The following is an 18,810-nucleotide window of genomic DNA, read 5'->3' as shown; positions in this document are numbered from 1 at the left end:
TGTTCTGATTTCATTCTTTTACATGCAGCTATCCAGTTTTCCCAGCACCACTTATTGAAGAGACTATCATTTCTCCATTGTATATTCTTGCCTCCTTTGTCACAGATTAATTGTCCATAAGTGTGTGGATTTATTTCTGGGCTCTCTTTCTGTTCCATTGATCTGTGTCTGTTTTAGTGCCAGTACCATACCGTTTTAATTACTGTAGCTTTGTGGTATAATCTGAAGTTGGGAACTGTGATTCCTCCAGCTCTGTTCTTTTTTATCCAGACTGTTTTGGCTATTTGGGGTCTTTGTGTTTCCATACAAATTTTAAATGTAATTGTTCTAGCTCTGTGAAAAACGTCATTGGTATTTTGAAAGCGACTGCACTGAATTTGTAGATTGCACAATGGAATACTGCTCAGCCATAAACAAGAATGAAATTTTGCTACTTGCAACAACATGGATGGACTTGGAAGTCATTATGCCAAATGAAATAAGTCAGACACAGAAATGCAAATACTGTATGATATCACTTATATGTGGAATCTAAAAAATACAACAAACTGGTGAATATAACAAAAAAGAAGCAGACCCACGGATATGGAGGGCAAACTAGTGGCTACCAGTGGGGAGATGGAAGGGAGGAGGCGCAATAAAGAAGTAGGGAGTTAAGAGGTACGAACTATTAGGTATAAAATAAGGTACAAGGATATATTGTACAATGTGGGGAATATAGCCAATATATTATAGTAACTATAAGTGGAATCTAATCTTTAAAAATTGTGAATCACTATATTGTACACCTGTAACTTATATAATACTGTACAGCAACTATATTTCAGTTAAAAAAAAAGAATTAACAATGCCTTATAAATAAATTATTACTCAATGGATATCAAACTACCTAGACAAAATTATTTCTATTTACAAATAGAAAAATATAAATGAATAAGAAATACTAGCTTCATTCAATATTATAAACCATACATTATACACCACATGTATACATTAATGGTGCATACAATTGGAACATTATTAGGCAGTGCTTTTTATGCTCTCTTATATTGCCCAGGCAATTGTTTCAACCTGAATTTTCTAACCTAAAATCAACCTAAATTTCCACCTGTTGTCAGAATAGAGAAAAATTACATTCATTTAGCAATATGTATTGAAACCTTTAAAATGTTTACCCTTTTCACCGAGTTATTCCACTTCTGCAAATCCAGTATATGGAGAAAAGGATTTCTGCACAAAGATCTTAATCAAAACACTATACTGGGGCTTCCCTGGTGGCGCAGTGGTTGAGAGTCCGCCTGCCGATGCAGGAGACATGGGTTCGTGCCCCAGTCCGGGAAGATCCCACATGCCGCGGAGCGGCTGGGCCCGTGAGCCATGGCCGCTGGGCCTGCCGTCCGGAGCCTGTGCTCCGCAATGGGAGAGGCCACAACAGTGAGAGGCCCGCATACTGCAAAAAAAAACAACAAAAAAACCCCACTATACTGAAAATTTGGAAACAACCTAAATGTGCAACAATCAGGAAACTGCTAAATTCACTACAGCAGTGGTTCCCAACCTTTCTGGCACCAGGGACCGGTTTCATGGAAGACAATTTTTCCACGGACTGGGAGGGGGAGGGTGCAATGGTTCAGGCGGTAATTCAAGCGATGGGGAGCGGCAGATGAAGCTTCACTCGCTCACCTTCCAGAGGTCCCCATCCTCTTTGAAATAAAGTGCAGACCTTAAGGAAACCTGTATTTTAACAACTCTACCAGTGCTTTTCACACAGACACCCAATTTTTTAAATTCTTTTTTAAATTAAATAATATTTGGTCATTGTAGAAAATCAGAAAAGATAAGCAACATTTTTGAAAATAAAATGACCTCATCACCTAGAAACTACCGCTGGCAACATTTTAGAATATACACAAACACATACACTCACTCCAGTATATTTTCATTCAATCCCATGGCTTTAAATATTATCTTCATGATGATGACTTCCGAATTCATATCTCCAGCCAAGACATCGCCCTAACTCTAGACATAAATCCACCTGCCTACTTGACATCTACACTTTCATATCTAATAGACATTTCAAACTCAGCATGCCCCAAACTGAACTCCTCATCTTCACCACCAAACCTGCTCTTCCTGGCTTAACCCATCTCAACTGGCTATGGATTACTGTATAACAACTTATCGCTGCCATCAGGACACCTCAGTTCTATGCAATGTGGGCCCTTCCTTACAATTGCTTGAGTATCCTTGCAACATGGCAGCTGCCTCTCTCCAAGTAACTAATCCAAAAACGAGAGCCTGGCACAATGCCTTTTAGGACCTAGCTTTGATGTCAAACATCATCACTTCCACCATAATCTATTCAATAGAAGCAAGTTACTAAATACAGCCCACACTCAAAAGGAAGGAAATTAAGTTCCTCCTCTTGAGGAGAGAAACATCAGAGAATTTGTAGATGTATTATACAACAACCACAACATCTCATTTGATGGCAATTTCATTCTTCTAGACACTCAGGCCCCTGGAGTTATCCTTGTCTCTGTCTCACTCTCACCCCTCATCTAATCTGTTAGGAAATCATTCTCATTCTACTTTAAATATATATCCAGAGTCTAACCATTTCTCTCCACTCCCACTGCTGCTACCACTACCGCTGTGAAGGACATGTACACCTGTCTCCTGAATTGCTGAAATACCCTGCTTCTACTTTAGCCCCGTACAGTACACTGTTCACACAGTGTGATCCTTTTTAGAATTTAAGTCAGATCATGTCTCTCCTCTGCTGAAACCCTGCACTGGCTCCCCATTCTCTCAGAGCAAAAGCCAAAGGCTTCACATGGAACTGCAAGACCCTACATCAGAGGCCTCCAACCCCCAGGCTGTGGACCGGTACCGGTCCACGGCCTGTTAGGAACCAGGCCGCACAGCAGGAGTTAAGCGGCAGGTGAGCAAGCAAAGCTTCATGTGCCGCTCCCCGTCGCTCCCATTACTGCCTGAACCATCCCCCCACCCCACCCCCCGCACTCACCGGGTGGAAAAACTGTCTTCCACGAAACCAGTCCCTGGTGCCAAAAAGGTTGGGGACCGCTTTAATCTGGCCTCATCACCACCTTGATCATTCTGCTTCAGCCTCCTTGCCCTCCTCACTACTTCTGTCTTTACTCCAGCTGTTCTTTCTGCCTAGAAGAGTCTTTCCTCAGATATCCACTTGACTAATTCCCTCACCTCTTCCAAGCCTTTGCTCAAGTCCCACCTATTCAATAAGGTCCATTCTGACTACTTTATAAAATGCTATAAACTGCCTAACTCCCACGCTCTCTCCGGATTTCCCTTACTCTGCTCTTTTTTCCATAGCACTTTTAGCCTAATGTACTTTAAATTAACTGATAATTGTCTTTACTGTTCATTGTCTGCTTCCTCTTACTAGAATATAAGTTCCATGAGAGCAGGAATCTTGATCTGTGTTGTTCACAAATGTATCACAGTTGTATCCCAAATGCCTAAAGCAGTGCCTAGCACATAGGAGAAGCTCAACAAATATGTGTTGAATTAATGAAGAGACATAACTTTAAAAAATTAAAATAATTTAGAAAACTTTTTCAGTTAGTAAAAATACATATGGCGAACATCTTCCCACATGACTTTAAAGGGCTATTGAGTATATGACTACACAGCTATATCACAATTTACCTAAACAATTTCCTTTAATTGGACATTTAGATAGTCACCAGCTTTTCTCATTTATAAATAACGTAATGAACATCTACTGATATGTTACATGACTTATTTCCTTGGGAAATATTTCTAGAAGTAGAAATGCTGAGTCAAACGATGTGTGCATTTTTAAGGATAAGTATATTATACTGCTTTTACCAGCAATGCGTGAGAAAGCACATTTTCCCACCTCCTAAGATGGGTTATTAACGAATTTAAAACAGATAAACCTGGATTCCTATCTGGGTACTGCCATTAATGAGCTTAAAATTATTCTATCTATAAAACAGGGATAATAATTGCACCTACCTCCCCATTGCTGTGAGGATTAAAGGAAACAAAACATATGTAAAGCACTTACACTGCTCGACACAGTAAACATTCAACAACATGTTACGTTTATTTCTACCATTACTGTGACTTGAAAGAAATCAACTGCAAAGTGCCCTGCACATTATTACAGGACAGCAATCTGTTACTATAATAAAGTATTTCTTTAAAGCTCAACTTCTTTTTTAATCATTTAGCAGCGAATTACAAATATTCCTAATACAATGCATCTAACTGGGAGGAACAATATTATTACTACCTCGATCTCTATTTTTGTTTTCCTTTTGACAGCGGGAAACCATAAACAAAGTTTCGCATTCCCTGTCGCCAAGGAGACAAGACACCAGAGGAAAGCAGGAAAACAAACTCTGCCAAGTGAGCCAACTACATGTCGTATCTCAGTCTGGTCAGCACGTCCCACTCGCCACTCCTGGGGTGGCAGACGGTAAATTAAGGATTCACCAGGGACTCCGAACAGGGCTGCCGTGTCTGAAAGGCCAAACCATGGCAACTTCCTTAAAGCATCGTTGGAAAAAAACAGTGAGAGTCTGCGAAGGCTCTGCATTGCCTTTGAAATGTACACCAGCGCACGACAACCGTCAGCGCGCGCTCGCGCTCGCGCGCACACAGACACACACGTACATTTTGACGCCCTCTGTAGGGCCTAGCTTTTCGCCTGGCCCGGCTCTCATATCGGACAACTCGTTCCTGTGCAGGTGCTGACTCGGAGGTCAGTCACCTCCTAAGCCTCGGCTCAACCCAAATGTCCCAGGGAGGTCCGCTTTGATGGTTTTACATTCAAACCCACGCCAGCCCCACAACCCTAAGAACCTTGACCCCCAAGAAACCTCAACAACGACCGGAAAGGCACTCCGCGTTTCTCCCTGTCTAGGGACAGGAAACGCGAACCCTGACGCGTGGGGCAGGGTGGGCGGCCGCCCGGGGGCCCGCACCGCCCCCAAAACCCCGGCCGAGGCCGAGCGCAGGCTCGGGGCCTCGGCGCTTCCCGCGGACGCGCATCCCTGCGCCACGTCGGCCAGCGCCCCCACCCGCGCCCAGCACCCACCGAGCTCTTCGTGCCCAGCCGCCTCGGCCGCCGCCGGCGCCGCAGCTTCCATCTCTCGGGGGTCTCCAGGACGCCGCCGCCCCGGGACGCGCGCTCCTGCCGCTGCGTGGCCAAGGCCTTCCCGGCTGAGCGGGAACCGCGCCCGGCCAGGCGCACCGCACCCGCGCGGCGGGGAGCATGCGCAGTGGGACGGCCCGGCCGAGGCGCCGGGGCTCGAGGAGCCTTCCTGGGGCGTTGGGTTGCGGCCAGTGAGCAGCGCTCGGGGTAGAAGACCCGAGTGAGAGGAGGTCCGCCTGCAGAAGGGCAGGGTAACGGGAGAGGAGGGACGTTTTGGAGATAACTGGGGGTAGTAACTTAGAGCTGGCGGAGACCCAGGCCTATAGCTCCCTGGTGGGGATGGGGGTGGGGAGAGTGTCTTTACAGATGACCGCGAGCTTAAATTCCAGGACGCCATCCACTTGCAAGCCTTTAGCATTCTGCAAGGCACCTTGAAGAATGCAAAGTAGGAGGGAATTTGCCCCATCCATGTTGGAGTTCTGACTACTTGTTTTTCTGTCTCTATGTCTCTATTTAGAGATAGAGGGTGCCCTCAAGTAGCGTTTCATTTAGTCAGATAGTTTCACTTTAAGGATTTTTCAGTGCCCTTCAGATACTTGACGTTAGCTGCAGTGTTGAAAGGAAATTAAGGTTAAGAGTAATTATATTGATGCAGTGTCAAATATTCTTAAGCACTGTACATGCATTGTCTTATTTAATTCAGATGACAAGCCTGTGCGATAATTCTGATGTGTATATCCATTTTACAGATGTGGGAACTAAACACACAGAGCTAAGTAACCTGTCCAAGGATAATAAAGTAGTAAATGGCAAAGATGGAATTCTATCTGCAGCCAGAGCTGGGGCTTACAATATGCAGCTGGCCCCTCAGGTGGGTACATCTGAAGCAGGCTTTTGGATAGAATGAAAATGCTTTAATTTTGAAATCGCTCTTTTTTTTTTTTTTTTTTCATTTCATAGTTCTTTAAAGCCAGGACATAAGACTTTTTCTTTTTGTCCGTTCTATTTCAGTAGGGTCTTCTGAGGAAAGTTGGTTTGTTGTTTTGATGGGGGGGGGGGGGGGGTCTGATTTCTAGGATCACTGATATAACTACATGGTGATAGTGATAAATATTTAAAATGCTAAGATTTAAAAAGTACGCAGTTACATAATATCTGTATCTTTCCTCCTGTTGCATCTTTTGTGAGTTTTACTAGTGGTTTGCCAAAACCCTTTGTTTTCCTTAAATCAACCCCAGTCATTCACAAACATACACTTGCAAGCCCCAAAGAAAGGTTTTCTGTAAAATGTTCCTGACACATAACAAAGATGTAGGGGAGATAGAGAACTCTATCGTGGTGGATCATAACTAGAGGAATAGTCCCTAAGCCGTATTGGGGTGGGGTACCTAGTTACAGATCAGTGGGAGAGAAGACAGGCATCGGATAGGTAACTGTCCAAGAAACCACCCATTGTAGTGAGAACACTTGGGACAGTGTCTTGAAAGAGCAACATTATCCTTTGAGTGTTAAAAGGGATCAAAAGCCATTGTCCTCTAATCTCAGCATCAGGAAAAGCAGATCTGGCAGTGTGGAAGGGAAAAAGGTCTGACCTGTAATGGAGGCCTGGGCCGAGGCAGGCAGCCAGGCTCAGTGTTTTTACAGACTGATATGGAGATAAGCCAAGTGATAGGGATGATCGTAAAATTCAAGACAATTATATGGTTTCATATTGCACTACTTGAGAAGATATTTACTGTGACTTCTGCCCCAGATCTTGTGAACTAGAAGAGGGTATAGGGAAAAGCTATATTAGAATAAAGACATTATAAAGAATCTGACTATTTGAACCCTGGCGATTCCTTTCTTTCTTTTCCTCACTTTAACTTCCTGGATCATTTGTCAATTACTTCCTCCTTTGTAACTACCATACTTTGTTCATATCTCTGTTGTAACATCTCTCCCTGTGCATTATAATTATTTCCCTGTCCGAGTCTTCTGCTATACTGTGAATGCCTGCAGGAGAGAAGCTGTATCTTTGTCTGTGTCTTTGTCTCAAAAGGCCTAGCAGAGTGTCCTGCATGTATCAGTGGTTCAGTAAATAGGTGTTGAAAGTTGTTGAATATAGCCTCATGGATACACGAAGGGAAATATTTAGAAAGCTTTAATTTATCCAAACATTTATGGAGCACCTCCCCTGTGCCAGGGACTATGCTAGATGCAGAGTCTGTAATGGCAAAGAATATTGGTATGAACTGGAGTTAATAGTCTAGTATAGGAGGTTGCAAAAGAAAAGAACTAAACAAAATATTAACTATGTAATTACAGTGTTGGTGAAGAAAATAGTAATAGGGTGCTACTGGAGAAACTACTTCGGATTGAGTAGGCAGGACAGTCTTCTCGGAGAACATTTAAGCTGACACCTCAAGATTAGAAGGAGTTAGATGTATGTAGGGAGACAAGCAGTTCAGGCTGTGAGAATAGCCTTCACCATTTCACAGATGGAGAAACGGCTGTGTTTCAGACATGTTGATTTGAGACACCTGTGGAACATCTAGATAGCATCTTTTATACAGTAGTTAGATCTCAAAAGTTTCTTCATGTGTAAAATAATATTTCCAACATCACAGTTTGTTGTGAAGATTTAATGAGATAAAGTATTTAGAACATTAGTCCATTGCCTAGTTCACAGAAAGCATCAAGTAAACTGAACATATTAATTAGGAGTTTTTTATTGTACTAGAGAGAGGGACCAGCTTAAACTAACTTAAGACAAAGGGGGACTTTTACTGAGATCCCCAGGACAGAGATTTGACTGGGGTCAGGAACAGCTAATTTTGATGCCTCTGAGACTCTGTCTCCTTCTCCTGCCATTGCTATTCTCTGTGCACCTGCTTGTATATCTGTGCAGGTTTTTTGCTGCAGAGGTCCTCTGCTTCTCAGGTTTACCTGGCAGGAAACATGGTTCTTAAACCCTCGCAATTTCTGTATTTTATGGTTCAGGTGTCCAGAAAGACACTAGTTTCTTTTTTTTCAGTTTCAGTTTTTAAATTTCTCAGGAAAAAATTGTGATTAGATCAACTTAGATCAGGTTCTCACCCCAGACTGGTAAAGTGAGGGGTGAACGAAGTCATATATGTGGTAGGTACTGATGAAATTATTGCAGATGACGGTGTGAAGAAGGTAACAGTTTCCAAAAAAGAAAAGCTGAGCGGACCAAATCCTCAGCATTTACTCTATTTTGATTCCCTCTGTGTAAAATATTATTTATTATGTATCTTAAATATGTTTTACCCTCTTATGTTTTCAATGTATATAGAGATAATTTCTCACCATCTTCTAATTAATATCCACTTTAATGACTTCTGTCTTCTGTTGAAGAATTTAGGAAACATGCTGACCAGCACTGGTCCTCTTAAGAGTTTCTTTGTTGGAGTAATTGTTGCTGATAACCATACTTTTATTACCAATAAGTTTGTTTTATTTAACTCTTTATGACTGAGTTAGTAGATTAAAATTAACTGAAGACTGTGCCTTGGGGAAAGAGAATGCAAGTAGTACAAGATAACTAAAAAAACCTGATATTCTCAAACAAAAATTTTTTAAAAGATAGTGCATCCATAAAACAAGAATAGAATGCCACGGAAAAAAGGAATGTTCATGGAACGAAAAGTAGAACAAAAAGACGAAAAGAAAGGAAAATAGAAAATATAATAAAATTAAGGATTCGTCTAGCAGGTCCAAGGAGAAGGAAAAAATCAAAGTAATAATACAACAGAATTTCTCAGAATTGAAGGGTATTTGTTTCCAAATTAGAAGGATTGCCCAGTACAACACTGAATACCCAGTACAGCAAATGAAAACAGACTTAAGCCAAGACATATCTAAATTGTAAAATTTTAGAACACTGAAAGTAATAGGGAGCTCCTAACAGCTTTTTGAGATAAAAAAATGAAAAATAAAAGGTAAGGAAGGGATCACATTCAATTGCAGTTGCATCTAACTGCCCAGTAGCAACAACAAAAGCTGGAGGACGGTGGAGCAGTGCATTACAACTTCCGAAGTAAGACACATCCAACTTAGAATCTGATACCTAGCCAAACTATCAATCAGATGAAAGCATAAAATAAACACATTTTAAGATATATAAGAGCTCAAAAAATATACTTCCTATGTTCCTTCTCTTAGAAAGCATGGGAGGAATGCTCCATCAAAATTAAGGAGTAAACCTAGGAAGAAGTAGACGTGGGATCCAGGAAAGCAGGGATCCAACACAGGAGAGGTGAATCCCAAGAAAATGCCAAATGCCAGGGTCCCAGTTGTGCAGCAGTCCTAGAGAGTAAGCAGTCCAAATTGGGGCAGGAGAACAGAAGGTACCAAGAAGGGATACCTTCAAACACAAAACATTGATAAAAGAAATACAAGTACAGTGTGCCATTTTCCTTGGCGGTGAATAACATGTGTCAAGTCATAATAATAAAAACACAAGACATAACTTTAACAGAGAATGTATTACAACTCTGTTCGAAGATGTGGGTGTGGTGGGGCGAAATATTCTCTATGAAGGCTGTGTAAAAGAGCTAAATTCTCACTTTTCAGAGTGGTGAGAAAATAGATAATATCTAAAGCTGAAACATCAATACTACTGTAAGAGTGTTATTTACAGATACGGAGGTAAATACCAAATGAAACTACCAGAGGAGTTCGAAGTGGTTGCCTCTTGAGAAAGGGAATTGTAGGGAGAACTGGTTTTTCATTATGTCTTCTTTGATTCTTTGCGTACATGATAAAAACAAACACTAAATTTACAAAAAGGGAAAGTCATGGTCCCTGCCAAACACTAATTTTTGTCAAGACAGGTATTCAAGAAAGTCATGTATATGTGAAGTTTGTTATTTTTTTAAATTTACGTTTTCCTGTTCTTAGTTGATTTCAAATACTTCATTTTTAATGTCAGTTATCTCTGTGACTGGGGAGACAGCAGTTTCAGAATTTACATTCGAATGACTGGGAATGACTGAAGAGAGGAGATTTTCTCAAAAGTCCTTTGAAATTTTATAGTCAAAATGAGAGGGACCCGTCTTGAGAAAGACTGCTGGCCTACAAGAAATAGAGTTTTTAAATATCAATTTACCCAACTACTGCTACATCCTGCTTTTAGATTATTTATATACAAAATTGTATCACCATCATAAATAGTGTCTTTTTGTCATTTGGATTGGGAAAAGGTAAATTCTCCACACAACGTGGCATTTATTGAAGACTCTGAATTGAATACTTGTTTCATTAATGGACCCAAGAAGGACTCCCTAGAAAAGCTTGACACTTCAGGACGAAGGGAACCCAAATGAACTGGGTGTCAGTGGAATTCCCATTAAATCCCAGATCGACCACACTTAGGGTCTTTTCCCAGAAAGCTGAAGCAATACAGTTAAGATTGTGCTTGAAACATGTACCACTGAGCATACGAGACAATATTATCGGAAAAAGCCCCTTGACAATAAGCAGACAACTGAAATACATCTCTGAAAATGTTCAGCAAGTCTACATTTATAAAGCTTTGAACACTTCTGAAAAATTCTTGGATTATTTGCCACTCACGCCCGCAAAGGTAGAGCTAGAATTTGAAACCTGGTCTGTGTATTCTTTTCTTTGCTGTAATAATTATAATTACATACCACCTAGGCACCAGGCAAAATACTATGTGCCTGAAAGCGTTCTCCACTTGTCTTCTGTTTCCCCCTCAGATCCTCTTTCCCACTTTTTCCATCCTGTTCTGGGTCCCAGAAGGCTGTCCTGTATAGAATGCTTCAATGGGCCTCCAATTGGTTTTGAGGTTTGGAGATAGTGGAAGGAGGTCGATCCTAGGACAGAGGTGAAGGAGGTCAGGAATTCATTTTTCTGGTACCCTCCTTACTAAGTACCCTACAGGTTGGCTGCATCCCTCTAAGAAAGTCACAGCTTCTATCAGGCAGCCCTTTCCAGGGTCCCGGTAAACACTCCTTCTTATTGCCTTTCCAGGCATAGAGGCAGGAATGTTCCTCCTCCCCACTGCCTGCCCTCGGATACTACATCATCCCCTGTTGATGTTCTTGAAAAACTGCCCATATCATTGTAAAGAGTTCCTCTCTTCGACTCTCCTCAGTTAGCACTTTGTATGAGTATGTATGCATCTGCCAGCTGTTTCCTGGTGAGACCTTTATAACTGCACATACATAATCTCATTTATTTCCCTAAGAAGACTTCATGTATTATCTCCAGTTTACAAATGAAGAAACTGAGAGTAAGAGAAGTTAAACGATTTGCTCAAAATCCAATAGTAGTGTCAAGTTTCAACTACACTGTCTCCAGAAACATTTATTCAGACAATGGGAAATCACATCCGTATCCCAGAAAGTTCTTAAGATTTGGAATCCTGTATGGCTTTCATTACCACCTCAGTAACTTTCTTGGGGGTGGTTATTGATTCAGGCCAATAATCGTCAGGTAGGAGGGCGGCAGTTAGTGAAGCAGCTGTTGCCTTGATTTTGGCGAAACACTCAGGCTTCTGACCAAAAAACGAAAGCATGCTGGGTAGAGCAGTACCTGGGTACCAAGTGAGGGCCCCTATCATATGTCACTCTCTCTGCCTATCCATCTATCATCTCCAGGCTCTTCCCCTTTCTTCAGGGCTATTAAGTTGGGAATAGAATTTTCTGCAGTCCCGTCCTCTCATCTTGCCTCCCCCATGTCCAGTTCCTGGAGGGCCCTACTGAGGATATACTGTCCTAGGGCTGTATATGAAATTGTAAATTATCCTAGAAAAATTGTCCATGGAGGCTCCACTTTTCTGCCATTTGGCAGTGGGGCAAAGATGGGGTTAAAAAGAGGGGGTAAAATGATAAGAGCTAGGTTAGGTTAGTTCAGTTTGGTCCCTTTAACTAGATTCTTGCTCTTAACCTTTTCTTCTAAGTCATATTTTAAAAAGGTAAGAAAATGAGTTCTCACATCACAAGGGTCTAGTTAATTTTGTTGAAAGTAGTCATAGTAATAAATGTAACAACAAGGGAATCTAACTTTCATGGAGGCAAGCCCCACGCTAAGTGAGTTTCACTCATAAATTACCCCACTTACCCTGCACAGCAACCCTACGAGGCAGGTGTTGTATTACCCCATTTTTTAGCTGAAAAAAACTGAGGCTTAGACAGATGAAGCGACTTGCCCAAAGTCCCACAGCTGAAAACCAAGTTCAGTTGCAACGCTGGGATGCATGTTGCAAACCACTGAGCATCCCAGCCACTTGAAGGAGGGCGTGACTCCTGAGCTGGCAGGTTGTGGGTGCATTTCCACGCTGCAGGCCACTGGTTGGTGGTGTGATTGAGTCATTAGTGCATTGTACGTATTGTCTGTCCGTTCTCATAGAGCCAATGAAAGGTAAGGAAGATCCTCGGGAAATCAGGTAATTGAGCTTCACTCTTGGGGCTAAACTCTGACATAAATGTCACTACTCACATATTCAACATTGTCCTCTGAAAATATTACCCTGTGAAGGGCAACAGAAAAAGTGACTTACGGCAGGTGCTAGGAAGCACACACTTATTTTCCCACGTGTTATTTATTCCTTTTGGTATTTAATATAAATGGTAAGAAGACTTAAAACTTGTACTTAAATAAATCCCAGGTGTCCTTCCAAAAGGCTTAAAAGAAGAAGAGTGCTTTCAAAAATGTGCTTCTTTCCATTTTAAACATTATGTATTCGTTAAATATTAACCTACAAGGAAGTTATTTAACCTGCATTGCCTTCTAATGAAACTATTGTCATGCCAAGTACAGAAGTCTGGGTTTTCTCTGGTCACTAAGAATTCATTATCCTCACGTGTAAAATTTAACTTGATAAGCCCCCTCTGTTTCAGGATTTTAACATCAGGGTCTGGTTTGGGATTTGATTTGATAGGCCATACCCGTCAGTTTTTGTGTAGCCTACTTTTTATCACAGTTCAAAGGGAGTATGTGAAAGACTTACTGATGGTAAGTAGGTCACCAGAGACACATGTCAGGCCTGAGGAATCCTAGAATTTCCACTACTTAGAACACTCTCCACGGTGATCTGAGGAGCTTGCTCACAACTTAATAACGTTGAGTGATACCAGCTGCATTGGGAAGGAGTAGAACCATACCTCACTAGGGAAATCTGCCTAGGAGATGCCGATCCCCAGTGGACCTCATTAGAGAAAATAAGTACACATAATCTGCTTTTTTGTAATGAAAAAGAGTGGCGTGGAAGTTAGAAAGTTTCCACTCAGGAGACAGGAGATCTTCCAGCTAGAGGATTGCATTCCAGCTCATGTCCTCAGACGTTTATAAGACAAGACGTCCTTAGAAAAAGGTACCCTTTTAAAAAGAAAATGTCACCACCCTGTTTCCTTTAAGGCCAAGCTGGTAGCCAACCACACTGGGCTCCATTTATATGGTTCTGTTCCTGTCAATTTTGTTTCTCAGTCATAATAGCCCATGATTGTTCATTGTTTGATTTTTCCCTCATAAAATGGCTAAGCACTTTGACCTGATTTTCTCAATAGACTGCATCCATTTTATAATAAATTAGATCAGTGATTGACTTCTTAAAGATGGGCTATTGTATTAAGTCAGAGAAGTGAGAAATTGACCAAGGAACAGTTCATTTTGCCTATATAAATGTTTCCTAATTCATCCTCTAATCAGCTCTTTGGATCTACATTAATTGTGTCAAGAAATTCTTTACCATCTAACAAGTTTGACTTTATTGGCGATCATTCAAATGTGGCTCTTTCAGGAAATAAAAAACAAAGCTATTTATATCACAACACTTAGGTTTTTAAAAATAAGACTCTTAATATCTTCATTTACATGTCAATTACCACAACTTGATTCTGACATAGAAAACAAACTTATGGTTACCAAAGGGGAATGGGGGGGAGGGATAAATTAAGAGTTCGGGATTAGCAGATACACACTATATATGTAAAATAGGTAAACAACAAGGACCTACTGTATAGCACAGGGAACTGTATTCAGTATCTTGGAATAGCCTATAATAGAAAAGAATCTGAAAGAGAATATATATATGTGTTTATATATAAATATATAAACTGAATCACTATGCTGAATACCTGAAACATTATATATCAATTATATTTCAATTAAAAAATGTAAAAACAAAAAAACTTGATTCTGGAATATAGCTCTCCGTGCATAAAATTTGCCTGGCCTCATACCTTCTGGACTTGGACTAGTACAGTAGAAATGGGGACAGAGTAGACTTTCCATTCATGGCGGATAGGTTTTCCATGCATAAGAGGGTACCTCCTGGAGTTGACCATAAATTACATCCTCGTGCTGTACAAAATAGTGCCTTACAATTGCTATGCATGTTCCACAGCTTGATTTCTTTAAGCATGTCCTGAAAACATGAAGCCACTAGCCCAAATTGGGCTGAATTCCAGGTTGTTACAACTGAATGGTCAAAGAATTTCCCCCAGAAAAGCTGCTCTCCTGTATACTATCCAAACCAATGGAAGAACACGTCGGTAACGGCTGCTATTCACAGGAATTGGTTCCTTGCAGGACTCCTGAAGCCCATTTAACGGGTTTATAAAAATTTGCTGCTGAACCATCTACTGTCTTTGTAATTATCTTCTTCTACTGTTGAGAAAGAAAGATAAACCAGGAAACATTTAAAAAGTGTATTCTACAACAGTACTTTCCACCAGGTCTAGAGTAACACACAGGCATATCTTAATACCTTAAGTGAATGTCCCTCAAGCAAATTGCTATCCCCATGCCCCCATTTTCCCTCCCCTTCCACAATTTATTAGTATCATTGCTATAACAGAGATTATTCATTGTCCCTTCTTTTTCTTTCATTGAAATACAACTTTTAACTCTGCACATGGGAACCTAGCCTTGTGTGCTGTATGACTAGACTCTGGCCAATAAGATCTGAGCAGGAAGAATATGCAGCATATGAGTCTTGCCCTTGAACCATGCAAATAAGGGTAACACTCTAGGGATGACAAGCCACCAAAACAGAAGGAGCCTGGGCCCTTGATGATTTCCTAGAGTAGAACTAGTAACATCATCTTGGACTTCGTTATGAGAGAGAAATCTTATTTGAATCATTGTTACGTTGGGTCTCTGTCACCCACAGCTAATGAATACAAGCTTTCATTCAGATGACTATAAGGTTTACAGTAAATCATACGAAGAAAAGATTACAGACTCTTACTCAAGTCTATGTTAGCCTGATAATGTCAGCAGAAAACTTGCTCCACACAAATCCTGTGAAATTTTGTGTTTGTCCAGATAGACAAAGGAAATCAGTTTACTTTTCTGGTTAACTTGGAATTTACAGAAATACTTAGAGAAGTTTTGATAGAAGGATGCCTCATTACTTGGAAAGCAAAAGAGCTTGGGCAGTATCACGTTCTATTGGTTCACTTCTCAAAGTTGGGTCCATGAACCAACAGCATCCTTGTCTTTCAATGAAGAATCTCAGACCACACCCCAGATCTACTGATCAGAATCTCTATTTGTAAAACAATACAATGTGATTGGTGGCACATTCAAGTTTGAGAAGCATTGTTCTAGGAAATAACATGAGAGAGCCTGGTGGAATTTCTATATTCTAAAACACTAGTTCTCAAAGTGTAGTCCCTAGACCAGTAACATCAGCATCACGTAGAAACTTGCTAGAAATATAAATTCTTGGCCCCCACCCCAGACCTACTGACTCAGAAATGCTGAGGGTGTGTCCCAGGTATTTGTATTTTAACAAGCCCACCAGGGTGATTCTGATGCATGCTGAAGTTTGAGAGCCACCATTTTGAAGCAGTATTTCCTGAAATTTGTTTTTGGAATAGTAAAGTCAGTGTAAACAAATGTCATGTGGAAAGTGTTCCATGGTCAAATAAGTTTAACAAAACGAAACAGTTTTATTTAATGCAGAGTTTTCATAGTCTCTAATATGTTAATGTGCATGGCCATATCCAAGAGGGTGATACAGAACGCAGTATTTAACAAGCACACTTGACATCAGAACCATTTTTCATGAATTAACTCTTACGACTGGTGTTCCATGGACCAAACTTTGGGAAATGCTTTTCTGTAGTTTCTCAAATTTGCTGAAATATTTTCAGGCTGAAGATACAGTTTACAACTGATTACATTTAAAGTGAAAGGTTCCAGAGAAGTCAATCCAAACTCCAGGATTATTGTTTCTTTACCACACTCCTTTCCAGGCATCTGGCATCAGGTGTAATCACTGAGATTTCTTTATTCCTCTTTTTCTTACAACCACTCTCATCTTCTGTCCTAGGCTTACAGGATTTGGCATCCCCTAAAACAACATAGGGAACCCATTCAGCTTGAGGATTATCTAACATGTACTGAGCACTTACTCTGTTCTAGGCCTCATGCTAAGTGCTTTCTTATATGTTATCTCATTTAATCCTCGCAACAGCCCTGCAAAACAGATGTTATTATCAATATTTTAGAAATAACTGATGCTCAGAAAGGAAGTGAATCCCAAAGCCCCATAGTAAAAACCAGACCCAGGACCCCAATTCTGATCTGATGGATTTTAAAGCTTCTACTGATTATACCATTTCCACTGCATACTTCAGGCTGTCAGCAACACCCTGCTGGCTAAAATATTGACTCCATGCCCCTGTGTCTCTAAGCAGTCTGATTATCCATACCAGACTAGGATAGGGCTTTTTGGTAATGTGTTGAGAAATAAGGGGAAAGCTCAGGTAATTTTTGAAGTTAACAGCTCTTCCACTTGGAACAAACCCAGGATGGTTCTACATACAAAACAAGCTTCTCAAAATCAACAAGTATTCACTGATCATTGAGTCATGTGCGTGGAGGAGGGACAATGGTTCATTTGCCCAGTCAATTTGGGAACACAAAACAGTCCACGTGCAAGAACACTTACCCATGCACAGCTGTATATGCCAAGGGCGGAACAACTGGACTGAACAACTTCTCAACGTGACAGGGGTTTAAAATAAGTAGAGGTGCCTTCTAGTTGGCCTGGTGATGCATTTCCCCTTAAATCTCAAAATCTGTAGTAGAGGAGGTATAGCAGTTCTGAGGAAGTGGAAAGCGGTGGCATTTGAAGGACCGTGAGAATACTTCCTAGAGCAGTTCACCTCTGACTGAGCCTTGAAGATGGAGTCAGGATTTGGAGAGGCCCTAGGATGACCACTTGGCTGGAGAGTCCAGAAGATGGCGGATGCAGTCAGTGTGACGACCGCCCCCCACTGACACTCCCAGTTCAGGTGTTAGCTTCAGTGCACAGGCAGAGTCCACACCTCCCCATTGTCACAGGGCGGTGTTTACAAGAAGAGGCCTGACTCTGCTCAGCCGACCCAATGCATGACTTGCTCTTTTGATTGAGAAGGCTGCTCTTACGTTAGGTCACAGTACAGAGACTTATTGAATAGTTCAGTCACTTCAAGATTAATCCGGCACATCCAGAGATCTTTGTACTTGCTCTCAGGATTCACATCTTCTCTTTTGGCGCTTATCTGTTGTTGAAAAGAGTGGCTGCCTTGACTCCATTTCCCATGGGGTGATCCATGCTCTGATAGCAAAGGTCCCAGTTTGCCTGGGATAGCCCCAATTTACTCTGTTGTTTGGAATGTCCCAGTTCGAATAGTAAGTTTATGGCCACCCTATACACAGTGCTAGTCACCTTCCAACATGGGAGCACATGCCCAGAGAGCCACTCTTGTCCCTTGTTCCAGCGAGTTGGATCTACATTTCTGGTACCGTTCACAGGGACATAATGCCATGGTCCAATACTGTCACCCCTCCCAGGAGGGTAGATTTGGGTAAAGCCACTGCTCTTTGAAACTCATCCTTCGAAAACAATTTAAATAGCCACCTAGCCGACAGTAAGGACAAATTATAGATATTTTGACCTTTAACAGTATGTTACACTTTTCAAAAGAGCACTGCTAACACATCAGTCACAAATTGTGCCCTTGCTCGACAGCTCTGGTCCCGAATTCTCAGAGGAAAATCTTGAGTACCTGGCATTACCACCCAGTGAACTGTTTCCTCTTTACCAGGCTCAGAAACAACTGGGGAGGTGCGCTAAGCAAATGTCAGACGTAAATGTTACATTGAGCAAACAACGGGAGGGAAGAGTACATGACAAGGCAGGAGCAGCTCCACACCACACAGCTGTTTCAAGGGCGAACAGACCATGGTGTCCTGGCAGACGGTATGTACTCAAACAACGTTAATGTCTTCTTCTCCCCGCTCTGATTGGAAATTCTCTTGCCACTTTTAATTTAAAGGGCTCTTAGGCTTCTCCGCTGCTCAGCTCTGAGATAAGACGTGCTGGGCATGAAGGCTGGAAATGCCCCTTAACATCTGCTTCTGGCTGGATGGGCAATTAACATGGATCATTTAGAGCTCAATTTAAAAGAGTAAAAATTTGTTGAGAATATAACTGTGAGCAAGACTAAGTGGGGACTGGAGGGGTTTTTGTTTGTTTGTTTTTATAAATTTTATTTGTCTATTTTGGCTGCGTTGGAGCTTCATTGCTGCCCACGGGCTTTCTATAGTTGCGGCGAGCGGGGGCTACTCTTCATCGCGGTACACGGGCCTCTCATTGGGGTGGCCTCTGTTGC

The 18,810-nt window shown here is 41.5% G+C and overlaps 2 protein-coding genes across 4 annotated transcripts in view; one reads left to right on the top strand and one right to left on the bottom strand.

Moving 5' to 3' along the window:
• SLC36A4 (solute carrier family 36 member 4) overlaps positions 1 to 5,286 on the bottom strand; it is a 46,146-nt gene extending 40,860 nt beyond the window's left edge. Inside the window, exon 1 of one of the 2 annotated variants that reach the window (XM_032639861.1) lies at positions 5,114 to 5,286. In XM_032639861.1, the coding sequence (XP_032495752.1) occupies positions 5,114 to 5,165 (52 nt within the window). In that variant the 5' untranslated portion in view covers positions 5,166 to 5,286. The remainder of the gene's footprint in view (positions 1 to 5,113) is intronic. The other variant, XM_032639864.1, reaches the window with a different exon arrangement.
• Positions 5,287 to 5,340: 54 nt separating this feature from the next.
• The window catches only part of DEUP1 (deuterosome assembly protein 1), a 233,610-nt gene continuing 220,140 nt past the window's right edge, over positions 5,341 to 18,810 (top strand). For both annotated transcript variants that reach the window (XM_032639856.1, XM_032639855.1), the window contains exons 1-3: positions 5,341 to 5,400; positions 5,920 to 6,041; positions 18,244 to 18,398. The gene's annotated coding sequence lies outside the window, so the exon portion shown is untranslated. The remainder of the gene's footprint in view (positions 5,401 to 5,919; positions 6,042 to 18,243; positions 18,399 to 18,810) is intronic.

Source organism: Phocoena sinus, chromosome 8 (genome assembly GCF_008692025.1).
Source record: "Phocoena sinus isolate mPhoSin1 chromosome 8, mPhoSin1.pri, whole genome shotgun sequence".
NCBI classification, from domain to species: Eukaryota; Metazoa; Chordata; class Mammalia; order Artiodactyla; family Phocoenidae; genus Phocoena; species Phocoena sinus.
Note: the sequence above shows the minus strand (reverse complement) of the source record. Positions and strands in the feature narration are given on the sequence as shown.